This window comes from Gymnoscopelus microlampas (genome assembly GCF_963454915.1).
Source record: "Gymnoscopelus microlampas genome assembly, chromosome: 7".
NCBI classification, from domain to species: Eukaryota; Metazoa; Chordata; class Actinopteri; order Myctophiformes; family Myctophidae; genus Gymnoscopelus; species Gymnoscopelus microlampas.
This window is the reverse complement of record NC_139944.1, coordinates 3728661-3746700: the sequence shown is the minus strand read 5'-3', so window position 1 is coordinate 3746700 and position 18040 is coordinate 3728661. Positions and strand designations below refer to the sequence as shown.

General features: G+C 41.9%; 1 protein-coding gene across 1 annotated transcript in view; it reads left to right on the top strand.

Annotated features, from left to right (window-relative positions):
- The window catches only part of LOC311049707 (integrin alpha-2-like), a 36260-nt gene extending 20859 nt beyond the window's left edge, over window positions 1-15401 (top strand). Inside the window, exons 21-30 of the mRNA XM_084063487.1 lie at window positions 678-761; window positions 2817-2899; window positions 6335-6418; window positions 6852-6948; window positions 11268-11378; window positions 11866-11955; window positions 12138-12251; window positions 12457-12546; window positions 12732-12848; window positions 14684-15401. Of these exons, the coding sequence (XP_083919613.1) occupies window positions 678-761; window positions 2817-2899; window positions 6335-6418; window positions 6852-6948; window positions 11268-11378; window positions 11866-11955; window positions 12138-12251; window positions 12457-12546; window positions 12732-12848; window positions 14684-14776 (963 nt within the window). The 3' untranslated portion in view covers window positions 14777-15401. The remainder of the gene's footprint in view (window positions 1-677; window positions 762-2816; window positions 2900-6334; window positions 6419-6851; window positions 6949-11267; window positions 11379-11865; window positions 11956-12137; window positions 12252-12456; window positions 12547-12731; window positions 12849-14683) is intronic.
- The last annotated feature ends 2639 nt before the right edge of the window (window positions 15402-18040 follow it).

Here is an 18040-nt window from a genome sequence, read left to right as displayed (position 1 = left end):
TTCATGACATCACTATGATGTCAAGTTTTATTTTTTATTTCCTCATGTTTTTTTTTGTATATATTTTTATTTGGCTAAAGTCTCCTTCTAGGTAAGTTATTTAAAGTTAGATCCTCAATTTAACTTTATCTGTCGTCGACGCTCTGATTGGTCAGACCCGTCAACAAAGTGATTGGTCAAGCTTCACATGACACATGGCTATAAACACATTATAAACACATATCGATGACATAATGTATTCAAAGGCGCCGCTACCTTCACACAGGGTGTGATTTTTAAAATATTTTTGGTTAAAACAAAACGTTTTTTTTATTGAAAGGTAGGTGACACAATTTCAGCCAATCAGGAGAGAGTACGTAACTATTCATCAGCTTCATTTTTATAGTGGTCCAGTTCCAATTTTGTCTGCTCTTTTCTTTGTCAGCACTTCCAATTTCACTAGTTTAATCTGTATCCTGACGGAGTTCTCAATCCTGATTGGAGCTGGAGAGACATGGACATATTCCAAAAATATTCCAAATGTTTTACATTTTTTAGATAGCGTAAGCTTGAAGATTGGCCGTTTTTTTTGGGGCTGTATGTAGGGTTAAAGTGGCTGAACTGACTCTCTCTCTCTCTCTCTCTCTCTCTCTCTCTCTCTCTCTCTCTCTCTCTCTCTCTCTCTCTCTCTCTCTCAGATTGATGGTACAGAGGTACAGTGTGATGTCACTGATATGCTGACATGTTCAGTGGGATACCCAGCTCTAATGGACAGCCAAGAGGTACTCTGACTTTTCTTGGCTTTTACTATAGGTCTGCAAATGTCTGTCTTAGAATGTGCTCGAGTTAGTGTGCTGGATAACATCATATTGTACTCCTTAAAGGGGTGGTTTTGCACTTTTTCAGTTTTTCATGTGTCTATGAGGTTGATATAACTTCATTAAGGTGGTGTTTTTATGGTGTTTTATGTCTTCTCTGACTATTTTGATTTTCTACCTGGAGGCTGAAACCTTGAGTGTCAAACGTCCCAATAGAGAAACAGCGCTTTAGTGACATAGTAAAAACATACCCTCCCCCTCATTATCATAACACAACAGGTGTGGGCATGAGGAGGAGGAGGGACTAGGACAGGTGGGTGGTAGGGCTTTCACGACTAGAGATTTTTACAGGTCGACTAATTTGACCCAGTGGTAGTCGACTAGTCGACTAGTCGAAATAAAAAAAAAAAAAATAAAAAAATTACAAAAAAATAAATAAAAAATATTTTTATTTTATTTTTTTGGGTGGCACTGTTTTAATACCATCCTACTACTATATTACTATTATTATTATCCTCCTGCCCTTATTTTTATGGCGTTTTAAGGGAAGCGCTTCTGGCACAGCAGCACAGCACCACAGCAGCGTCTCCAAGGATCCCCATTGCCCAATAATAGGCTTTTATTGGGCATGCTTTTGACCCCCTTTTGATAAAAAATAAAGTCAGGAGGATAATAATAATAGTAAGATGGGCCACTATAGCATTAAAAATTAAATACATTTTTTTTTTTTTAAATAAAGTTTTTTTTCCTTTTCTTTTTTTTCAACTATTCGACTAGTACCAACAAGGTCGACTAGTGGTTATACTGGTGAAAGCCCTAGTGGGTGGTGCTAAGGTGGTGGAGGAGGTGCTAAGGTGAGAACCAGGTATACTTAATGAACTGGAGGCGTGTCCACATAAAAACATAATTTTAACAATTTCTGTACACTTTTTTGAAAAAAATCTTCCTCCTAGTATAACCATAATACCTGATGATTATGTTTTAGGGGGGGGAAAAATCACTGAAAATCACGGCACCCCGTCTTTAAAGATACTTAAAGAGATTGATGATGCTCTATGGTACTGGGGAAAACTTTAGCACCTAGAAGATTCTTGAAAGTGTGATGCATTTTCTTTTGTTTACTTTTTTTCAATTAATCAAATACAACGTGTCACAACACTTGCATCGCTATACGTGTTGTGAGCTTCTAGGTCTGCTATTTTTTGCTATTTTTAAAAATAGCAAAAAATAGGGGGGGCTGATCCAACCCTATACAACCCCTCCCGCTCACTCAGATCAGCTAACATAGGGAAGCTATCGGAACCTTCCCCATAACACCCGGACAATGGCTCCACACGTCCCTGACTCTGCTTCCAGTTAGAACTGCAGACTCACTCCCAATTGTCTGCTAAATGCCTAAATTGTAAATTGAAATCTATTCTATGTTTGACTGGGAGCCAGTGAAGGTCATGGAGGACTGGTGTGATGTGGTCTCTGGATGGGGTTCTGGTGAGCAGGCGGGCGGCAGAGTTTTGTACATACTGTAGTTTCTTAAAGGAGAATTCCGGACTTTCATAGTGACAGAAAACTCTCCACATGGTTGTGTTAGATGCGCTCCTCCGGAAGTCTCGCAAGACGATATTTCACCCTTGTTTTCATCCAGCCGCTTGACAACACTACGGCAGCCAATTTGGGACAAAACACTGTGGCGAGGCCTCTGTCATATGAACGTCAGATAAAACAAAACAAAAAAACAATTGAGCGCTAAAGATACCCAATCTAGCTTATGAACCGTCCGCTCAGGTTTTTAGCTGTCGTGGACTCGGGATGGAGCTATGAAAATGTTCTACTGTACCACTCGTCCTAGGATATAATAACATCATATAAGGGTAAGGAAAAGGCTAGGAATTCTCCTTTAGGAGCCTTGGAGGTGGCACCGTATAGGAGGCTGTTGCAGTAGTCCAGTCTGGATGTGATGAAGGCCTGAATGAGTGTCTCTGCAAACTCATCTTTTGCCTTTGTTCCCTCATCGACCTCCAGGTGACCTTCACACTGAACTTTGACCTTGGTGTGGATGAGCGACCTCTACAGGGAGACGCTGTGTTTACCTTCAATGTCCTGAGGTAAGAAATATAAACTGTAATATAATAATACTAACAATGATAATAATACCACCACCACTACTACTACTACTACTACTACTACTACTAATAATAATAATAATAATAAGGGTAATAATAATAATAATAAGGGTAATAATAATAATAATAATAATAATAATAATAATAATAATGATAGGCTAATACATAAATAAATAAATGATTTGTGTCCGGGTAGCTCAGTCGGAGCACTCGCCCTTGAACCAGAAGGTAATGGGTTCGATCCTGGGCACCGCCAACTCAGTGTATGAGTAGCATGGCTTAGCTGTGGCAAGTCGTGTGGTAAATACTGGGAGCTGATGGTAGGTGTGGCGTTCCACCTCAGCATTCCATCTCCCAGGGGTATTGTAGCAGACTCCCTCGTTCTCGGCTGATACCGACAATAAGCCTCTCCGACCGACTTACTTGCTTACTGATTGGTCGCTTGTACTGACTTGTTCCATTACATATTGATTAATTGATACAATTATTATTCCATTCATTGATTGAGTCATTAAAGGAATATTTCACCTAAGAAATGACTTGACCTGTGATGTCTTGAACACGAAAGAAAAAAAAACATTTTCATTTAATTTCTTATTTAATTCCTTAACGGATCCAAAGGCAAAGGACATACAGTACTTGATGAATTGAAGTAAAACGGAGGCCGAGATTAACAACAGCAAAGCTATATCAAAAATCAGTTCATAAACTCCAAAACAGTGCTCATCGATTTGATTAAATACTTTATTAACATGATTATTAACAGTACATCTATCTATATATACAATTTGAATCCTGCGCCATGTCGGTTGTCAGTATGTACGAACGTTGTATGTGGCCAGTGTGACGTAATCTGACATCACGCCACATCACGCCAGTGTGACGCGCCATCAGTAATATATACAATTTATACAATTTGAATCCTGCGCCATGTCGGTTGTCAGTATGTACGAACGTTGTATGTGGCCAGTGTGACGTAATCTGACATCACGCCACATCACGCCAGTGTGACGCGCCATCAGTATTTATATACAATTTGAATCCTGCGCCATGTCGGTTGTCAGTATGTACGTTGTAACGTTGTATGTAGCCAGTGTGACGTCATATGACATCACGGTCGTGACATCACGATGAGACACGCCAGTGTGACGTAATCTCACGACAGCATGACATCACATCCTACCTATAAATAGGTAGGATGCACCAGTTCGACGGCTTCCATCCTCAACACAACCCACGCCGACGACCCTTTACACAAATAAACTGCTAACTTCATCTCCTGCGATTTCAACTATCTTTTCACATTGTACACCACTGCACACTCCCCACAGGTCTGCCATACCAGGTCTGAGTAATCACAAAGTGGGTTTTGGTCATTGGAGAGGTGATGCACGTCACCTCTTTCTGAAGTGGGTACTTTCAAAGCCTGCCGTGGATTTAGGAGAGCACAAAACTCTCTCTCACACTGTGAGGTGCCTGTAAGGTGGCACTGCAAAGTGAACGACGCGTCACGCTAGACGTTCGGGCCGCGTAGCGGCCCGAACTTCTAGTATATATATACAATTTGAATCCTGCGCCATGTCGGTTGTCAGTATGTATGTACGTTGTATGTGGCCAGTGTGACGTCATCTCACGACAGCATGACATCACGGTCGTGACATCACGATGAGACGGTCGTCCCGAATATGGACACAACGCCAGTGTGACGTAATCTCACGACAGCATGACATCACATCCTACCTATAAATTCTAGGATGCCGTCAGATCGCACCAGTTCGACGGCTTCGACGGCTTCCATAGTGATAAGTTTAGGAGAGCACAAAACTCTCTCTCACACTGTGAGGTGCCTGTAAGGTGGCACTGCAAAGTGAACGACGCGTCACGCTAGACGTTCGGGCCGCATAGCGGCCCGAACTTCTAGTGTAGTACAATCGAAGGTTATGCTAAACACAAATAATAACACCAAATTATACTCAATTCATCAGTAAAACATACGTATAACACAACACAACACAATACAATAAAGCTCAGTAGAATCAAGTTATATTTACAGAGAAAGGAGGGCTGGGGGGCAGAGGATTCTACTATCAAGGTTCACACTGCAGCTGGATAGAATGCATGCTGGACTACACCATGAGTGGCGTTTTGGAATTTCTGTACATTTTTTGTTGGCTTTTCTCCCCAATTCATTCCTCCCCACACACATTTCTGTGTTGTCACTGCTGTTGTATCCTACTGACTCACCTGCCAGTGAGGAGCCTCCACCGGGAGGACGTAGAGCCTTCGTCCTACTCCTCCCGCCCAACACTCCCTGCTGACAGGCTCCGCCCCCAGCCTGTAGGAGTATGTGCAGTGACAAATAATACCCTCCTCGTCCGTCTTCCCTCCCCAAAACACGGGCCAATTGTGTTTTTACAGATGCACCGCGGTGCCTCCGCAGTGGTGGGCAGGCACTTTACCACTACGACACCCGAGCATTTTGCTGCTGTTAATCTTGTATTTTCTTTGTTTCTGGATTCTTCATTCACGGTTAAGGAATGTTTTACAAAAAAAAAATTAGTTGTATTCAAGACCTCACGGGGTGAACTATTCCTTTAACTCGTTGGGTGCCAAAACCGGAGATTCGCGGTTTTGCAAAGACACCCGTTGAGTGCCATAACCGGGAATCTCTGTGAGGCTATTTTTTTACTTTTTTTTCCACAAGGGGCGGGCTAAAGCAACTTTGGAATCACCCACGGTGCCTCTTAAATGGAAGGGACAGATGGATCACCGTGCCAAAAAAACTCCCTTCCGTCCGCTCCCATTCTATCTCCTTGATAAAAACCTCCGGATCTTCTTAACTTTTTACAGTGGAGAAAAAGGAGCCATTTTCGATGCGCGATCACTCCACAATGGCGACTCGCGTGAGAGATGTTATTGTTCCAGACGTTAGCCTGGACCATCCACCGATGTACACGCATCCATTGTTTACATCCGGGTGCTCGTCGTCGATTCTACAGCTCTAAACAGTGCAGCGTAAACGCTAGGAATGCCAGCACTAGATGTACCCTGTTTTAATAAACCTCTGTCACTGAATGAGTTAATTGGTTACTTCAATAACTGATTCACTATTTGATTAATTATTGAATTAATTTATGGATTTGTTAATTAACTGACTAACTGATTATGTAATTCATTGATTAGCTAATCCTTCATTTGGTCATTTGTTATTTGATTGGCTAATTACTTGAGTTACTGATTAACAGATTTACTTAATTGAGCCATTCATGACTGAATAGCTAATAGATTGATTACTAAGCTTCTCAACTGCTTGATGTGGTAATTGACCTGTTAAGTCATTGATTGATTGATTGCTTACTCGCTTGCTTGATTGATTGATTGATTGATTGATTGATTGATTGATTGATTGATTGACAGTGACAGCATCGACCTTCAGCCTCTTGACAACCAGGTGACTGTCAGCCTTCCTCTGATGTACGACCCTGAGCTGTCTCTATCCAGGTACCTGTCTGTCTGTCTGCCTGTCTGTCTCTCTCTTTGTCTGTCTGTCTGTCTGTCTGTCTGTCTGTCTGTCTGTCTGTCTGTCTGTCTGTCTGTCTGTCTGTCTGTCTATCTGTCAGTTTATTTGTCTGTCTGCCTGTTTGTCTCTCTCTTTGTGTGTCTCTCTCTTTGTGTGTCTGTCTGTCTGTTTGTCTGTCTGTCTGTCTCTCTCTCTCTTTGTGCGTGCGTGCGTGTCTGCTTGCCCGCCTATCTGTCTATAATACTAACGTCTGCTTTACTTTTACTATACTTTTGTTACTGCTGGGGAATTTGTTCATTGGATTTCCATCTCTCTCTCTCTCTCTCTCTCTCTCTCTCTCTCTCTCTCTCTCTCTCTCTCTCTCTCTCTCTCTCTCTCTCTCTCTCTCTCTCTTTCTCTCTCTCTCTCTCTCAGGGATTCCAACCTCAACTTCTACGTATCGGATGGCGACGCTGAGAGTGACATCACCACCCTGGACGACATCGGACCCGAGTACAACTTCACTATCAAGGTACTTGCTCATAATACTACTTAGTTGTAAATGTACTATGTAGCATATGCTTATAATGAATATAAGAAAAGCTAACTGGACTAGCTGCTGCTTTAATAATAATGAAGTTCATTCATTGATTGATAAGGAAGGAAAATTACACTGATGGCACCACTGAAAGCAGTGGTTCCACCAAATGGACCCTTATGGGTCTGTAACTCTGAGAGTGTAAAAATGGGAACCAAATGGACCCTTATGGGTCTGTAACTCTGAGAGTGTACAAATGGAACCAAATGGACCCGTTACAGATGATACTACAGTGTAGGTTGGGGGTCCCAGAGGTCAAAATGGTATCAAATGGGGGTCCGTAGCCTAATGCATATCAAACTGGGGTTCCTTAAAATTAAAATGGAGAATCACTATAGCTGTAAATATCTTCTCTTACGCGGGTCCCTTGTGTATATTTTCCAATGGGTATCTGCGGGCTAATATGTATCAATGGGTGGGTCCTTCACATGAAAACGTTTGAGAGATTTGTATTGCGAGTCAAACTGGTACCATGGTATTGGAATTTTAGGGAAAAGTAAAGAAAAAGGAAAATAAACATGAACACAGTATAACCATTCACAGTTCAATGAATTCAACACAATCCAACCACTGCTCCTTCTATAACGCAGTCTTTAACTCTTTAACTTTAACTGTCAAACTATACTCTCTAGAGCAGGGGTGGGCAACTTTGTAGATGGTGAGGGCCACAACATTTCCACACTCACTCTGGGGGGCCACATTGTTTATCGGCACTCTCGCCAGTAGTACCCCATTACTCAAAAAGACCATAATAGTCACATATGTGATAAATAAGGGATATTAACAATTATTATTCGTTGTAACTTTGTTTTTATTTAGCATTTAGTAATGCTTCTATCACCTTAAATACAGCTGCACTGCTAAACAAAACTTCACATTCCTGAGTATGCCTTTCAGAGTATTGCTGTAACCTTGACTTAAAAATATACAAAAATGAACACCAGAATTATAATTAATATGGCTTCTATTAAAAAAAATCGAGAGCGCAAATAGTTTCGGACATGACCGCAAACCATTTCGGACATGTTTAGATTGCTTTGTTTTTCTTTGTGATTTCAAAAGTGCAAAAGAAAATAATTCTGTTTGTATTAACATATTTGAAATAAACGTGATTTAAAAAAAAAAAAAAAAAAAAAAAAAAAAAAATATATATATATATATATATATATATATATATATATATATATATATATATATATATATATATATATATTTATATATTGGCCTGGGCCGCATTAAGTGACGGTGAGGGCTGCATGTGGCGCGTGGGCCGCCAGTTGCCCATCCCTGCTCTGGAGTGAGCTTTTTATTTAGCGAATGCAAAGTCCTTGAGCCAAGCCGTTGCCTCCTGGTCTGCTGTATGGAGGGTGACTAATCCTCCTTTCAGTCTTTGGAAAAGACACCCTTCAATGATGTGCTCCATTGTTTGCTCCTCTCCACAAGCACACAGTCAACACATTCTCACACATAGGCGTCATTTATTGCCGCTCTGTCATTTATTGCCGCTCTGTCATTTTCACTCCCTAATGCGTCACTAAAGGACTTCTATAGGGCTACAAAAACTAAAACTCACGTATTGGAGCTTCAAATACTAATGGAATCGGGGGATTGACCAGCTGCCTCGGTGGCTAACCTGGTAGCAGCACTTAGCTAGTCTTCAATCCCACCGGGGAGAACAGTTGTTTTTTTTCTCTAGTTAGGGTAAGCGTTAGGGTTAGGTATATTTTTGCGAGGTTAGGGTTAGGTTTAGGCATAGTTTTGTCAACATGCGACGTCGCCATGGCGTCGCGTCGTGTCAGGGCTACTGACAGAGCGGCAAAATATGACGCCTTGGGAGTGAGAACGGGTTGATACATTGGGCTTGGGCTACTAGCCCATTTGTGAAGGCTGGCCAAGCAGGGGCCATGTCCAGTCCTGAATCTATTGAGCATAGACCACTGTCTCCTTAGGAGGTTGGTGCCAGGGACCTGTTGGTTGGGGTCTGACACCAGGGTCTCAATTAAGGACTTCATAGGTAAGACCTGGTGTTATTATTTAATTTAAGACGTGGAGGCGTGACCAATGCCATTTTGCTATTATGTGTGCAGTAGTGTGCGCTCTGCACCAAGGTGCTATGCAGTAAAATTGCCCTGAATTAGTCATGCGTGTGTTTGGGCGTTACTTTAATCAATCCAATCAGACTACCCGCTGCCATTCCCTTAAGATCAGCCAAGACGCAGTGCTATTGTCTGTGCGTTAAGCGGTGAGAGCAAAAGAGAAAGAAACCTCACATTGAAAGGAGAGATGTCCAGCTGCAGACATGGTCGTCATAACCACTGTAGCCTCTGTCTAATTATGTGACTGTTTCCAATGTCCAAAACACATTGATATCTCTTGACAAACCAATATTATTATATTAATAATAATAATGTTCACATTCTCAGTTGCCTAAGCATCTCCCCCTTCTATCTCAGCGCAACAAGTGGACACACCTCTGCCCAAAATATCTGATCTCCAAGCAGTGGCATAATTTGCCTAGGGTTGCTGGGTTATGAGAACCCATACACGGGCCTTCCACAGTCCACACAAGGGGCCATCCAGAAGGGTTTCATTAATTAATTTAAGTTTATCAATTTATGTTTTAATAAATAAAAATAGCCGCCCATATTACACAGTAATATGGGCATCTGCTATTATATTTATTTTGGTAATTTCCAATATATTATGTAGCCTAGAGGATTGTATCCCCATAATAGTATTCATATTATTTCTGCAAGACTCATTGACGAGAACTTGAGAAGCGGCGAATAACTGGAACGCTCGCCCCAAAACACACGGCCCCATTTTTTTCCGCGGGCCACGGCCGCCGGATTACACCTGGGGCGAGGGTGTTTTAGCAGATACCGCATTGCGCCCTCAATTAACATACTGCATGGACACTCCCCCATACGTATAATATGCTGGCGAGTCATATTACTTAACTGTTTGCGCTCAGCGCACCTTGCATAATAGGGATTGTGCATAAGATAAGCGTTATGACTCCCTACCCAAACTCAAAACTAACCTAAAAGACCTGACCTTAAGATACAAATGAACATAGTTTAACTCTTTGAACACCTTGGTAGTAGCATCCTCTGCCCCCCGCCCCACCCCTCCTTTCTCTGTAAATATACCTGTTGATTCTACTGAACTTTATTCCATGAGGTATTGTGTTTCTATTGTATTGGAATCTTCCCCCACAGGAGTACACAGGCAGCAGTGACACCCATAACACAGAGCTGTGACACTATAGGGGTGCGTTCGGATACAAGCCACTGAGCGCACTGGTCCAAATACAAACCAATACGTGTGTATATCTGAACGCACCCAATGTGTGGGACCAGCGTTACAACTATGTTGTAATGGTAGTCATAGCAACAATAGCAGCACTAGCAAACATATTAGTTCTATTAGTGGTAGTCAAGATTCAAGAACCAAGAGGTTTTATGTCTCACTTACACAGGCCAAAAAAAAACAAAAGCATGTTCCTTAAGGTGGGAGGAGTAGGACGAAGGCTCCACGTCCTCCCGGTGAGGGCTCCTCACTGGCAGGTGAGTCAACAGTGACAACAGAAAGAAATGTGTGTTGTGGGGAATCAATTGGAATAACGACTAAATTGTGGAGAAAAAGGGGTAAAAATAAAAGTTACAATTTCGGGGAGGGCGAGCTGAAATAAAACAGTTTCACAATATGAATACTTCCTGGTCTGGGGTAGGCCGTGCAAACACAAACTGAAGTGTTCAGGAGCGTCTTCAGGGGAAGTGTTCAGGGGGGTTCAGGGGCGGCAGTGGCTCAGGGGTAGAGTGGCCGGGTAGAGTGAACTGGAAAACCGCAAGGTTCCCAGTTTGATCCCGGGATGGGGTGCTCCCCTAGAGTTAGTGTCGAAGTGTCCTTCAGCAAGACGCTGAACCCCTAATTGCTGAGCAGGTTGGTGCCTTGCATGGTTTCCTCCGCCATCGGTGTATGAATGTGTGTGTGAATGGGTGAATGGCACAATCAATGTAAAGCGCTTTGAATAAAAGCGCTATATAAAAGCACCATTTTACCATTTCAGTCAAGCTTCTAAGTTGCCTATAATCAAAGAGAAAAAACAATGTCAGGTTTGTATCTGATAAAATAGAGAAGTTTGCACTCTAAACTCAAGGCTTACTAAACTCTCTACCACTCTGTCTGTCTGTCTGTCTGTCTGTCTCTCTCTCTCTCTCTCTCTCTCTCTCTCTCTCTCTCTCTCTCAGGTGTCTACAGGTAATTTTCCTGTCCATGTGTGTTTTGTATCTATTTCACTGCCTTCTTCAACGGAGGCAGGAAACCCCGTCCTCTTCCTCACTGAAGTAACAACACAGCCAGTGAGTACACACACACACACACACACACACACACACACACACACACACACACACACACACACACACACACACACACACACACTGTGCATTAACAACACAGCCAGAATACTATAAAACTACTATACACACGCAGTGCAGTCAAAACTACATTCCTGCACGGCCCCTGAAACCCATGCCGGAACTCGGCCCCGGCCCTGGTCGATAAAACCCGGGGAGCATAGAACCCCGGGAACATAGGACCCGGGGAACATAAATACACCCCCGTTCAATCCACTACTGGTGAATACTGCTGCACGATGGTTGATGAGTTGTAATGAGCCTGAGCCCTGCCCATGCCCGACAGAATAGGTCGGGCTCTGGCCCAGTCGGGTCCCGACGGGCTTGAAGATCTCTGGTAACAAGACGGCCAGTGAGACTAAATACACACAAAGAACTACTGCTGGTTCAACACCTTTGACCTGTGTTCCTTCTTTTACCCCGCCTCCAGAGTGATGATGTAACCTGTGATGTCACTGTCGACACCATACCCAGCTCCGCCTCTTTCAGTAAAGAGAGGCTGTTTGGTACGAAACAGCTGGTGAGTATCTACAAGTAGTAGTAGCAGTAGTATTGGTAGTAGTAGTAGTAGTACTAGTAGGTGAGATTTGTGTCAATTTAGATTTCTTTATTTTTTCTTTCTTTATTTTTCTTATTTGTAGAAATATTCATAATTCTAATTTGAAGAATCCTTTCCCCTCTCCGCCAATGCACTGCATGTAGGACTGTGACACGGCCATCTGTCGACCAATCAATTGTGTCCTGAAGAACGTGAGCCCAAACAGGAAATACAGCATCTCTGTAAACACCAGAATCTGGAACGGAACCTTTGCCACCGTAATTACATTATACATTTATTATTTTATTATCTTTTTAACTATGTTAAACATAATTAAACATACGTGGCTGTGTGTGTGTGTGTGTGTGTGTGTGTGTGTGTGTGTGTGTGTGTGTGTGTGTGCGTGCGTGCGTGCGTGCGTGCGTGCGTGCGTGCGTGCGTGCGTGCGTGCGTGCGTGCGTGCGTGCGTGCGTGTGTTTTCAGGCATTGTTTGAGTCCATTGAGTTGACCAGCACAGCTCATATAGAAACCGAACAACCAGAACTTCTTATCGTGACACACCCACAAATAACGGTAAGACACACACACACACACACACAATACACAGTATGACATTCATAATTTAAATTAATATAAAATAAAATCGTTGTGAATTAAAATGTATTTAAAATAATTTGTTTTAATTGTCACAACTCTCTCTCTCTCTCTCTCTCTCTCTCTCTCTCTCTCTCTCTCTCTCTCTCTCTCTCTCTCTTTAGGTGGGCTTGTCCATCAGTAAGCCAGGGGCGGAGTCTGAGGTGCCGGTGGGCGTGATTGTGGGCAGCGTCATCGGAGGTCTGCTCCTATTGGCCATGATGGTCCTTGCTCTCTGGAAGGTGGGGCTCTTAGTAACCAACCAGCTAGCAACCAACTCTAGTAACGCCCTAGTATTACTGACACGCTAGCATACACCTAACAATCACTGCTAATCCTTTGTAACACCCAAGTATTGACACACTAGGATATGCCTAGTAACCACTGCTAACCCCCTAGTAACACCCGAGTATGAGGATACACCAAGCAACCACTGCTAACCCCAAACACCCAAGTGTTAGGCCTACTGGGTGCAGTACGTTAGTCCGACAGCGCATTCCTCCGACAGCGCAGCGCTCCGACGTTTCAATACTAAACCCGAACCAAACCCGCACCCTAACCCTAACCGCACGCGGATGCCACATAGTCGGAGAAAAGGTCTGTCGGATTATCGCATGCCTCCCGGCCTACTGACATTAGGATACACCTAGCAACCACTGCTAACTCCCTAGTAACCAGCTGATAACACCTCTGGGTGATTTTCAAGAACCAGGGCGATTGTAGAGTTCAGGGTTCCAAGTTCCAAGTATGAAAAGTCTGTAAAAGTCTGGAATTTGATTTGAGTAATTTCCACGTCTGGATAATGGGAAAAATATATATATATATATTTTTTTCTAAATGATAAAATTCAGAGTTTGTAAGAACTTGATCAAACAAGTGTAGGGGTTGAACATATACAGATGACAAAAACTGAATGTCGGGTAGCTGGAGTAGCCGATCTACAAGCTAAGGATCGGCTGTTTTGGCTATGTGACACCGTCAGTGGTTAATTGATTTGTATAAGCTATACGCTAGGGTTGTCCGATATTGGCTTTTTTACCGATAACCGATATACCGATATTGTCCAACTCTTAATTACCGATACCGATATCAACCGATACCGATATATGCGGGGATTATTGTGATTAGGGTAAGCTCAAATTTCATATCACACACACCATATACAGTAAGAACTCCTGTAACTTATTTATAAAGCAAAAAAAAAAAACAAAAAAAAAAAATTTTTTTTTTTTTCAAAAACCGATACCGATATTTTCCCGATATCAATTTTTATGCTAATATCGGCTGATAATATCGGGAGGCCGATAATATCGGACATCCCTACTATACGCAGTGGTTCTCAACCTGTGGGTCGGAACCAAGACTACAGTGTAACCATAGTCTTTATCTCTGTGTTGTGTTGAAGGGATTAGATGGACCCAGGACTCTCTTTGAAGACTATCTCCATTTATTCTGACACAGAATGACACAAACAAGTCTCCAAGTTAGTTTGTTTTGTAGTGCAAGGACTCCTCCTGTATAAAGAACTCAGATGACAGTGAAGTGACAATTTAAGGACCTTTTTAATACCTAAAAGAAAAACACTTTAGAAAATTACTGCATCAAAATACGGCTATATAAAAACTGGTCATACATTGGCCAAATTGTAAATAATATAAGAAAGAGGCAAGGATTGTGAGAATGGCAGATCTTCAAGTTCTCAACACCTCCCGTTGCGAGGCGTTATGTTATGAGCTTGTGGATCGGCTATTTTAACAATATTTTCTGTGGAACCGAGTCAAACTAAATTGAATGCCTACAATTCCAAGTGCTTGTCAGGGTGGCGAGGTCCCCATTTCAAATATGATTAATATTTTGGGGGAAAAGGTTGAGAACCACTGCGCTACAGCACCTAATATCAATTACATTTTAAAACCATTAATGTATGCATCCATGGCACATTGAGCTTGTAGGCTTGTAGGTTGTCACCATGCAACACAGTCGTGCGACTGGGTATAAGTTACACATAACAACGTTTGAGCCATTCTATATCATTCATTCTATATTCAATTCATTTATTTCATTCTATGTTTCTCAGCTGGGTTTCTTCAAGAGGAAGTACAAGGAGTTGGAGCAGAAGGAGAGAGCGGAGGAGGGAGAGACAGACGCACTGCAGAGTAGCCAGGAATGAAACATACTGTACATGTTTTTATTTTCATTTGTTTAATGTTTTATTTTGTATTTTTTTACTATTAAATACAAGTATTTTTAATGCAATTGTCTAAGATAAATCAAACTAATGTAATTTTATATTAGAACTATAATATATATTTCAAACTCTTTTTTAATAATGAGCAATATAGGAAAAGGGGATTTTTTTTGTTTTTAATTATACATATAAGAAACTATGTGTATATTTTATACTGAAAACCTGTATAGAGAACTTATTATGTACTTGTACAGTGAAGAACTGTGTGGAATTTGCACTGCTCGTATATTTTTTACTGCTATTACTACTGATAGCAGTACTGTGAATAAGATACAAGAACATACATAAGGTACATTTGCAATGTTCTAGACTCTAGAACCACAGTTTTTCACTGTAGCTCTAGAATCTAGAGCTACAGGGAAAAAACTGTGGAACTGCTACAACTTGTATTATTACTGCTGTTACTAGTATACTACTGTGTATCAAATACGTAATTTACATCACATTTGCATACTTGTACACTGAAAAGCCATGGAACTTGTACTGCTACAGCTAGTACAACTACTGCTGGTACTACTGCAATCTCTGGAACAATTGTCTATTTAATAGGGAAAATAGGTGATGTACAAGTTCACTCTTGTAAACATTTTTTATGGATTTTTGAAATAAATCCACAAAATAATAATAATGCTTCCATAATGTCAAATTTCTTTCAAAAATAGCCCATTACAAGCTCACAGTTTTCGAATAGTCAGAGAATAAAATAGGGTTAATCACTTAAGCCCTCTAGTCTTAGTGATATAAACCTGAGTTGCCACTGTACTTCTTTTCGACTAAAAAGCTACGCTTGTAGAGGTGCTATATTTGGCGAACGTTACCCCCAGAATAGGGATACTGGGGTTCAAGTTGTTAAATTGTTCCTCATTTTTTGCTAAATGGGGGCCGCCTGGAACCCCCTCAAGGACCCCTGGACGGTCCCCGGACCCCATGTTGAGCCTCACAGCCTGCTGCTCCAGGTTGTGGAAAAGGCTTGTCTGACATCAGCAGGCAGCAGCTGAAACACCCATGACAGCCCAACACGTCCAGCCCTGCGTTTACCTTCATCCACTAAGCATATAATGGTATGCTGTAACTGTTCACGTGTTATTTGGACGACCCTAAGGCTCACATAAAACCGTAAAATGATGACTAGTGCACTTTCCCTGCGTGAAACCACCTACTGACTGGACACTCCACTCCACTCACTGTAGTCATGTACTGTAGACCAGTCTGAAGTCTGGACGTCATATAGTATCTACAGTATATCTTATCGGGTGGGGGGGGTTGGCAACACCGGCCGATATGTCTATTGAGAAAGAGCAATTGCAACATAATACAAGAAAAAGAAACGTGAACTAGAAAAAGTGCTCCTCGGAGCACAGGTCTCCGCCAGGTCAGGTAGGTTATTGGGGCCTCCCGGTGGCACTATGCTAGGCCAATGTGAATAGGGTGCCATTTCTTCTTAGTCTTCAGTCCCTCTGAGGCCTGTTTGAGTCCTGCCTTGATCGGTGACCTCAACTTGTTGATGTTATGGTATCCGGACGGCATTTCCACCGCGTCCATACGCCGAATGACGGAAATAGCCGATCTACAATCCAGTGTGAAAGTAGCTGAACTAAGCGAAAGTAGCCGATCGACAAGCTGATGTAGAAATGGCTGTGCGAAAGTAGCCGTTCCGTTTCTCTGAGCAGGTAAATTAATATGTCCTTAAACACAGTGGTTCTCAAACCTTTTCATGTCATGGACCCCCAAAATGAAATATTTTGTTCCAGGGAACATCAGAAGCAAAGATTTGAGTTACAAATGTTTGCTTTAAAAAAATATATATTATTCAGAGATTTGCAAAGAATTTCACGATTTTTCAAAAACAGCAGATCTACAAGCTCATAGCCCTCCCCCTCCCCCCCAAAGGACCCCTGGGGTCCCCAGACCCCACTTTGAGAACCAATGCCTTAACTCACACCCAGGAGGATCCATACAGTACATGTGCATTCAAGCAGCTGACTAGGCAGCACAACAAGTTGACCACTTCTGTTCTGTAATTGTCCCCCTGTGTCTGTGTGTGTCTCCTTTTAACCTTTGACCCGAACAGATGCACTGTGATCTGCTCCTCCACCAGCTGCTCTTTGTTTTAACATTTTAGTTTTGCGATTGTATGCTTCATTTCAGATCAGTTAGTGTTGTAGGGAAACAGAGTAGCTACAGAAGTCCTGACGTCACTCGTTCATCCCCTGGGTCGCGGAAGTCATTTCTCTATGGAGAATAACATTGAGTCATCTTAGAATCATCTCATATAAGAATTGTGGTCCAAAAATAAACAAACTGTCTTGGCGATATTGTCAGGGAGGAGGCGCTGTATCGTTTATGATAGTCAGTCACTCATATTTGATGCAGTCCGTTTCTGGCGAAGATTTTACTAATTCGGCGGAAGTAACGTTAGCGTTTTCTCACTGTCAGTTGATGCTTCATATCCATATGAGTCAAACCGCCGGGATCATTTGTTTATTTTTGGAACACAGTTCTCATTTGACGCGATATTAAACACGTCTATGGGAATTCAGAATGGGGGGAAAAAAACCCGACCCAGGTAGGATGCGTAAATTACGTGTTTTGAGCTTGTAGATCTGCTGCTTTTGCTAAACTAATGAATTTGAATCCTGAAAAGCAACACTTGGACATATGAGGTTTCCACCCAACAGAAACAACATGGTCTGTGCACTGAATGGCTGTGCCCCCCCAGGAAGATCCGTACCACCTGCTCCTGTCTCATTACTCAAAGTTCATCATGATGATATCCAGTGGTGGAAATAGTAGGCCTACTCAGATATTTTACTGAAGTAAAAGTATCAATACTGCAATGGAGAAATACTCTGTTAAGTATTGGTATCAAAATGTACTTAAAGTACCAAAAGTAAAAGTACTCATTATGCAGACGGTCCCAATTCACAAGTTTTCAAATGTTTAAAATGTATAAGAATCCTTTGAAAATGGCAGATCTACAAGATCACAACGCGTCGCAAAGCAACACATTGCTTGTCCAGTAAAGTAAAGCTAAAAAGCTTGTAGATCTGCTATTTTCAAATGGCCAAAATATATATAGGGCTGAAGTGGTTAGTGTTTTATGTAATTATAATCAACATCTACAAAGTAACTAGAAACTAAAGTTTTTAAATAATTGTAGTGGAGTAAAAAGTACAATATTTGCCT